This window comes from Solanum lycopersicum, chromosome 9, assembly GCF_036512215.1.
Source record: "Solanum lycopersicum chromosome 9, SLM_r2.1".
NCBI classification, from domain to species: Eukaryota; Viridiplantae; Streptophyta; class Magnoliopsida; order Solanales; family Solanaceae; genus Solanum; species Solanum lycopersicum.
In genome coordinates, this window is record NC_090808.1 from 7,809,731 (window position 1) to 7,819,387 (window position 9,657).

The window sequence follows — 9,657 nt, forward strand, 5'->3', positions numbered from 1 at the left end:
CAATCTTTTGAAAGAGAGAGAGTATTTGAGAATATTCCAAGCTCTCGACTATGAAAATTTTCTTTTTCATTTTGGTGTTGAATTTTAGAAATATGTTATTTTGAGATCTAATTCCAAGTTAAATTTCAAAATTTTCATGAATTTGAATTATAACAAAAAAATGTATCCACTGAAAATTATTCACAAAAGCTTTTAAACTACTTCAATATTTGTTTGGCTTATGGAATAATGCATTAAAACAATGTGCAAATGAAGAATAGTAACGGCAGATTCGTTATGTAAAAACAAAAACAAAAGTACAAAATTTCATCAAATTGTCCGTCTTTGGATACATAACAACTTTGTTACATTAACATATTTTCACATATTAGGTAAAGGAAAAAAGCAAACACTCCTTACTTTGTTTTCCCTAATAATGGACTATAGTACATTCAAATTGCTAGCATAAGGCCGGGAAGTGAGCGTTTCGCGAGGTCTCGTGGGTGGCTCTGCCACAATGTGGTGGAGTGTACCCAACCCATAGGCCTCAACTCAGTCACAGTAAGCCAAGTATTGAAATACTCCCTAAATTGAGTAATAACACCATCTTTAAATGTCCAAACATGTACCCAATAAGCTTTTGCACCTTCCCATCCTTCAACGATAACACGATGATCATCGATAGCATCTACACTTCTTGGCTCAAACTTGAATGAATTATTATTATTATTAGATACTTCTCCAGTGAGTAATTTCATCATATAGTGACAATTTTGTGGTCCATGAAACCACCATTCTAAGTCATCAACAATAATACCGGTAACTTTTTTAGTGTCACCACATGTACATGATAATGCCTTGTAAAGAGTTTTCACTATGGACTTATTATTGTTTTCTATTTCTAAATTAATATTTGGTTTGGAATCTATGTAAATGGAAGGAGCCATTTATTATAAGGAAATAGGAAGGGAAAAAATATATATGTATGTATTCACAAACTTTGGAAACTCAAAAAGTTTAGTGGAAATACTATAGTTTGGCTAAACGAAGATCCTTATATAGAAGAAATTATTGGAGTATATTTAGTGTCTATAGCAAGGTTGGTGGTCACTCACTTTCAAATTAAATGACAATAGGGACATGAACATACCAAATAAATTCATTTAATCATGCAATTGGACTACGGGAAAAGGTTCGGTGGCATTATATGGTTTTGATATCACCAAGTTGTTTATAAACTAAATGATATGTTGAATATTATTACTAATGAATCAAAACTTTAAAATTAATTAGTTGTTTCTAATTAAAAAAAAAGAAAAAGGAATAACACATTTCGTATATCAACAAGTAGCTAGACTACATATTTTGCAAAGGAGTTTAACTTATATATACATCCTATTATTTTTTTAAAAAAAGTATTAAATTATTTGAAATATATTTATGAGTAAAATGTCATTGAAGTGAGATTTGTATTAAAAATAAGAATTTATCTATTATAACAGGTAAAATAGAGCTTTTATTATTAAAAATTGCATCATGGGGGCATCGATGAATATTAGTTGTTTAACGAGTTTAACTTCTATTGATAATTATAGTTAGTACAATCATTTAAGTAGTTAGAATAGTTACTGCAATGTAATCAATTAATTAGTTAGAACAGTAACAGTTAGTTAGTCATTTTTCAATTTTGTTATTTTTTCCGTTACAAAGCTATTAGATATTTTTGAATGTTTCTACACTGTATAAATAAGTGTTACATTCATAATAGAATCATTCGTTCTTTTTCCCCAAATTTCTATCTTCTCTAATTTCTCTTCAAATGCATCTATGGATGATTGAAGCATGGTTATGGAGTATTCTTCACATGGTATCAGAGTAGGAGGTAATTTGCTCTTTTTTTTGTTATAATTTTGATCGATTGCTAGGTTGAATTACTTTGTTCTATTCTTTGTGTTGTGATTCTGATTGATTGCTAGATCGAATTCAGATCGAGTTGTTTTTTTTTCTTCCGCTGCATTTCTTCACTTAGATCCTTGAATTGAATTACTATGACAATTGAAACTGGTTCGCCTTCAAATGATACTACTGTAAATAGCACTGGTGTTATTAGTGAAGAACTCAGTTCTCCTCTGTATATGCATCCTTGGGATAACTCAAGTGCTTCACTGGTTACTTCATGGATTCTCAATTCTCTGTCAAAGGAAATTGCAGAAAGTGTGGAATATGTTTCTAATTCATTCGAATTGTGGAAAGAACTAGAGGATCGATATGACCAAATCAATGGTGCAAAGTAGTTCAATGTGAAATTAACGAGTTATCACAGGGAACTTTAGACATCACTACTTACTACACCAAGATGAAAAGATTGTGGGAAGAATTGAATACATTGCATGCGAAAACTCAGTGTAATTGTAATTGTACTTGTAGAGCTAAGGATAATATGTTCAAGGTAAATCAGGATAGAGGATTGATACAATTTCTTATGGGATTGAATGAAATTTATACTGTAATACGAGGGAACATTCTCATGATGAATCCATTACCTTCTCTACCACAAACGTTTTCCTTGTTGATACAGGAAGAAAACAAAGAGAAATTAAGCCTAACACTTAAATGTTCATGGAGTCTACTTCTCTATATGCTAGAAGTATAGGGAAGAAAATCATTTGATCTGTTAACTTCAATGGGAATGGTTTAGCAGGAGCAAGTAATTCTAGGTCCATGAAATCAAATTACTCTTCCACAGATAATCCCAATTTCAGAACTAATTACTCCCGGACCAATTCTTACAATGGTAACAGGTCTCGATTTGTATGTGATTATTGCAAAAAATCAGGGCAAACTAGGGATAAATGTTATAAGTTGCATTGTTATCCACAGACAAACAATCAGAATCTTCCTAGGTTTAACAAAGGCAAAGGTCTCATGGTTGATGTTCAGGGTGAAAATTGTTCAGGAGAAGAAAAGCACAAGGCAAATCATAATGAAACAGGTCATCAGCTGACAAAAGAACAGTATATTCAGTTTGTGGAAATGTTACAACACTTTCAAGCTGAGAAAGACAATACTCAACACATTGATTTTTCGGGTGGTACTGTGAATTCTGCTTTTGCATGTATGATAGCATGTACTTCCTCAATTGATTTTGGCAAATTATCGTGCAGATGTCCTCACAATAAAATTGACTCTTGGATACTTGACTCAGGAGCCTCTAACCACATGACTTTTAACATAACCCTCTTAACAAATATTGCTTACCTTCCTTGTCCCTTATTGATTACCCTACCAAATGGTTACAAAGTGAAAGTAGTGAAAATAGGTAGTGTGATACTAGCATCAAACATTGTTCTGCATGAAGTCTTGTATGTGCTTTCCTTTAAATACAATCTTATTTCCATTAATTGTCTCTCAAAATCTATGCCTAAAAGCATTGTGTATTTTTCTGAATTCTCATGTATTTTGCAGGCCCCTTCAATGAAGAGGTCTCTAGTGATTGGTGAGGCAAAAGATGGGTTATATTTTTTGTGTTCTAAATGCTTGATGAAATCCAATCATTCCGGTGATGCATGTACCTCTTCAACCTCTTCTCCTAGTTTCATATCAAGTCTTCCAATTTCAATTATGTTTCTTGTCCTATTTCTTCATGCAAACATAGTACATGTAATCACAATTTCAAATCTGTTTCTTGTCCTATTTCTTCATGCACACATAGTAAATGTAATCAACATTGTATACTATTCAATAAAAGCCCTTGTATTTCTGCTTCCTTTAAATCTCATACTAGTAATGATGTGAATGTGTTGTGGCATAATAGACTTGGACATGTTCCTTTTGTGAAAATGAGGGAAATTAAGTCCATACCTGAGAATTTTTCTACCAAACAACCTTTCCTTTGTAATATTTGTCACATGGCAAGGCAAGAAAGAATGCCCTTTCCTCACAGCACCCATACTTCTACCAAAATATTCCAACTTGTGCACATAGACCTATGGTGTCCATACCATAATGTGACTCATGATAATTGTAGGTACTCTATCACTTTTGTTGATGATTATAGTAGGTGTACATGAACTCAATTGTTAACATGTAAAAGTAACACCTTATGAGTTATAAAAACTTTTTTATCCATGATTGAAACTCAATTCAACACATGTGTTCAGACCATAAGAACTGATAATGGACTTGAATTTGTCAATGTAGAAACTTCAATCTTCTTCAAAACAAAGGGAATTATTCATGAAAAGACATGTCCTTATACACCACAACAGAATGGGGTGGTGAAAAGGAAACACAAATACTTGTTAGAAACTGCTAGAGCTCTTCTTTTTCAATCAAAATTACCTCTTAAATACTTGGGTTAGTGTGTTATGTGTCACATATATCATTAATAGACTTCCTAATTCTCATGTGAAAGTAAAATATCCTTATGAGTTGCTATACAAAACCAAACCAATCTATTCTCATATGAAAACTTTTGGTTGCCTATGTTATCCTACTGTCCCAAAACCTCATAAGGATAAATTCAAAGCCAGTTTAACACCCCATATTTTCATAGGTTACCCTTTTGGATCAAAAGGCTACAAAGTTCTTAGTCTAGCCACAAAAAATATACACATCTCCAAGGATATAGTTTTTAAGGAAAATATTTTTCCTTTTACTATTCTTTCTGATGTTTCTTCTTTTCCTTCTGTCTTGAATTCTGTTCTCTTCATTGATCTGTTCTACTAATGTTTAATCACAAACTGGACAACAAGTTGACAATAATGTAATTGATGCAAATGACACTTTACCTCACATTTCACCTAATCATGTAACTGAAATACCCACCATTCAGCACAATCAATCTTCCAATCATGCAACTACACCTGCACCTGTACCCAAAGTTCTCAACAGACCATCTAGACAACATAAGTTACCAACACACCTGCATGATTGTATTCTACCCAAGAATTTGACTAAACATTTACAGAACTCAAATATTTCCCTAAATACAGCTTTTTCCAAACACCAACATGTACCACCTTAGGTCTTGATACTTGAGAGTCAAATTCTTGTGAGAAATATCAGTAATGATGAAGAGCCTTCTTCATATAGGGAGGCTCTATGAACCCTGCATGGCAACAAGCAATGACACAGGAGTTTGAAGCTTTGCACACAAATCATGCTTGAGATCTTGTTCCTCTGCCTAGTGGCAAGAAGGCCATAGGATGTAGATGGGTTTATAAGGTGAAACATAGGGCTGATGGAACTATTGAAAGATTCAAAACAAGACTTGTAGTGAAAGGTTACACAAGAGGCTGAAGTTGATTATGCAGAAACCTTTCCACCAGTGATTAAAATGACAACAGTGAGAGTTTTATTAGACACAACTGTCAAAAAGGGTTGGAATATATCTCAACTTGATGTTAATAATGCATTTCTCCATGGAGACTTACATGAAGAGGTTTATATGAAAGCTCCCCCAAGTTTAGTAATACACAAACCAGGGCTGGTATATTGACTGAACAATTCTTTATATGGTCTGAAACAGTCCAGCAGGCAATGGTATGCCAAGTTAGCTTAAGCCTTATATTCAAAAGGGTACACTCACTCATTGAATGACTATTCTCTTTTTCATAAAAAGTCTGAAACCTCTAGCATATTTGTTTTTGTATATGTAGATGATGTGATTCTAAAAGGCACAAATGTTTCTGAAATTGAAGAACTTATAACATTTCTACATGACCAGTTCAAGATCAAAGATTTGGGAAAGTTACATTATTTCCTAGGAATGGAAGTTCTCTACAAAGATGATGGACTGATTATATCTCAAAGAAAGTTTGTTCTTGATATGTTAAAATTTATAAGGTTGCAAGCATGAGCAGTTGCACCTCTCCACTTGATGTTGCAGTAAAACTCCATGCCAAAGAAGGAACACATTTGACAGAACCACTCTTTTATAGACAACTTATTGGGAAGCTAAATTTCTTAACTAATACTAGGATGGATATATCATACAGTGTGCAACATCTCAGTCAGTTTATGCAAGATCCTAAGGAGCCACATTTACAAGAAGTTTTTCATATACTAAAGTACCTTAAGACAAACCCTACTCTACGGATTTTCATGTCCAAAGAACAATAATACAATGTCAAAGTTTATTATGACTCTGACTGGGCTGCATGCCCTGACTCTAGGAAATCAGTAAGTGGTTATATTGTGTTGCTAGGGAACAACCCACTCAGCTGGAAATCCAAGAAGCAAGAGACTATATCTCTATCTTTAGCAGAAGCAGAGTATAGGGCTCTAAGGAAAGTTGCAGGAGAACTGGTATGGCTGAACAGACTATTAGGAGAACTAACATTGACATTGCCTGCACCTATTGAAGTGTATTGTGATAGTCAGTGTGCTCTACATATAGCTTGAAACCCAGTGTTTCATGAACGCACCAAGCACATTGAAGTTGACTGCCACTTTGTGAGGAACTTACTTCAGACAGGTCTCATCTCGCTACATCACATAAGTTCTGATGATCAATTAGCAGACATATTGACTAAGATATTGACAACAATCAAACATTCTACAGCATTAAGCAACTTATTTGTGTTCTCCACACCTCCAACTTGAGGGGGGTATTGATAATTATAGTTAGTACAATTATTTAATTAGTTAGAATAGTTACTGCAGTATAATCAATTAATTAGTTAGAACAACAACAGTTAGTTAGTCATTTTTCAATTCTTTTATTTTTAAAAGTTACACAGCCATTAGATATTTTTGAACGTTTCCACATTGTATAAATAAGTGTTATATTCATAATAGAATCATTCATTCTTTTTTCCCAAATTTCTATCTTCTCTAATTTCTCTCCAAATGCATCTATGGATGATTGAAGCATGGTTATGGAGTATTATTCACAACTTCCATGCATAAACACTTTTCAGGGCAAAATAATTTACGCGATAAGATAATACAAAAGAGAACAATAGATAATGGTAACGATCTGATCCATAGTTACTAAAGGACATCTCATGTGGAGTCCCAAAGTTATGGAAATGCGGTGCAACAATTTAAATTTTGAGCACCCAATAATTTTGGGTCAATTTGATTTTTACACATATATAGGGTTAAGAATTAAATTGTATTTACATATTCCACGCATTTTGAAAAGAATAAAATAGATATAGATTGCTTCAAAAATTCTCCAAATGCATCCAGCGCAAGGGACAATGAGGGTGAAGGATTACTCACATTAGTTAACATGGTAGAATGTGGCTATAATATTCCCCAAATCTTGTAACCTCTAACTCATTATTCACCTATTATTCTATCTTATTATGGTTGTAAGTTATGTAACTTTTGGGCAATTCGTTTGCTCAATTTACCATCCATTGTTTTTCCATTCATACAAGGACACATTTCTTATTTATAAATAGTGTGGTTACTTTGTTGGAAGATGAGATAGAGTTTTAGTCAAATATGAGAAGTGTTGTATTTTGTATATAACGAGTTAGTGTAGTTAAAGAGAGAGTTGAGATAAGGAATAATTTTTCAAGTCTTTAACTATATTCACTATATAAAACAGAGTAATTATATGTTGAAGAAGGTCATCTTTGGACTTTTCAACTAATACGAAGTTGTTTGAGTTGTACATGTTGTTGGGCTGTTGTATCCTGGAGGAAACAAGCCAAGAGTGATACGACTGAATCGGTGTAAATTATGCCGCAATTAATGAGATTGAATCTCATTAAAATGAGTGAGATATCCACGCCTCAAACTATTATTCATTTTTGTCATTTTGTTTTCAACTGTAATATTTTATTATTTGTGGTATATTACCCCCACAATTAGCAATATGGAATAATATAAAACAATATATATAGATAAAAGATATGAGAGAGAATGTTTTCATATTTCTTTCTTCTGTATTTTTTAATTTTCTTTTATAGAATAATCTATTAAAGAAGACGATTGGAAAATGTCAAAGGAACAGGTCCAACACAATTGACTGACCTATCTGCAGCAAGTGTTGATGAGGAAGGAAGCTGACATTGGAACATGTCAAAGAAACAGGTCCAACGAAGCTAACTGATGAGTTTACATCACTGTTATAGAATTAGAGTGGCATTAGGATTAGACTACCTATGTTAATTAGGATTACATTTCGACTAGAATTATATTATGATTAGAATTATATTAGGACTAGGATTAGATTACTATTAGAATTATAGTATAATTAGGATTTAGATTATATAATTGCATTGTTATTATTATAGATGTAATAGGTATTGTAGTAGGAATCTAAGTCTACATGGTATCAGATCTTAAAACTTTTCTGCACCTGAGTATTGATTAAAAAAAAAACTACACGTTGCAATGACAACTTCTACCAAAAATGTCTCGACTTCCTTACTTCATCAACTCATTGTCGCTTACTCCATTAAATTTAAGTCAGCAAACTACCTCATAAAAATTACACACATATCCAAATTGGTTTATATCTCAGATAATATAAACCAAGTAAAAGTAGTTATACCACTGGGAATATTATAGCGGCTTAGAAGGATGCAAAAGATAGTGGCACCATTTATGATTGAAAGGAGAAATATGCATTTCTAAATAGTTGGATCTCAAGCACCTTGACCGAAGAAAGCATGGACCTAATTGTGGGTTGCTCAACTGCCAAGGAGATGTGGATATCTTTTTTTTAAAGCATATATTCAAGCAACAAAAGCAATTCATGTTGCTAGAGGTTAAAGTAATGCACCATATCCCACCCTTAATCAATTTGTTAATGCCTTCACAGACTTTGATATAAGGAAAGAGGAAGAAAAAGTGTCATAACAAGACCATAACATGGTATTATCTGCCCAAAAAGGTAGGGGAAGAGAAAACAACAACATCAACATACCGAAGCATTGACAAAATAAGTTTTTGTTGGGTATTCAAAGTTTTTTTTGCTATATATTCGGCAACAACATCAATATATCGAAGCATTGAAAAAACAAGTTTTTGCTGGGTATTCAAAAAAAAATTGCTGGATATTCAAAGCAATCTAGGAGTAACCGTTCCTCAACTCACTAGCTTGAGGGGAAGTGTTGAAAAAGAAGGAAACTGACGATTGAAACATGTCAAAGAAACAGGTCCAACGCAGTTGACTGACCTATCTGCAGCAGGTGTTGATGAGGAAGGAAGTTGACGATTGGAACATGTCAAAGGAACAGGTTCAACGAAGCTGACCGACGAGTTTACATCACTGGTGTAGAATTAAAATCGCATTAGGATTAGAATACCTATGTTAATTAGGATTATATTTCGACTAGAATTATATTATGATTAGAATTATATTACAACTAGGATTAGATTACTATTAGAATTATAGTATAATTAGGATTTAGATTATATAATTGCATTGTTATTATTATAGAAGTAATAGGCATTATAGTAGGACTCTAAGTATAATTAACTTAGGACTCTACAATTCTCTTCTATATAAGGAGCTTGTAACTCAACATTATAATCATCAGTATATCAATATTGATCAATACCATCAATATATCAATACAATCCTTAATTTCTCTAACTGAGATTTCTACATGAATTTCTACATAATCGTCGCTTATTTCCGGTATAAAATGTCTTCACAAGTTAGAATGATTAAAAGACGTTCATTCATTTAGTACATGAACTTAATAAAAA

General features: G+C 32.9%; 1 protein-coding gene and 1 long non-coding RNA gene across 2 annotated transcripts; one reads left to right on the forward strand and one right to left on the reverse strand.

Moving 5' to 3' along the window:
• Positions 1-304: 304 nt before the first annotated feature.
• On the reverse strand, positions 305-1,013 carry LOC101260261 (wound-induced protein 1). The gene has a single exon (XM_004246778.5). The coding sequence runs from the start codon at positions 924-926 to the stop codon at positions 432-434; it is 495 nt and encodes a 164-aa protein (XP_004246826.1). The 5' UTR covers positions 927-1,013; the 3' UTR covers positions 305-431.
• A 731-nt stretch (positions 1,014-1,744) lies between these two features.
• On the forward strand, positions 1,745-3,745 carry LOC112942157 (uncharacterized). Its single transcript, XR_003248165.1, has 2 exons — positions 1,745-1,861; positions 3,445-3,745. It is a non-coding gene; the product is annotated as an uncharacterized lncRNA (long non-coding RNA).
• The last annotated feature ends 5,912 nt before the right edge of the window (positions 3,746-9,657 follow it).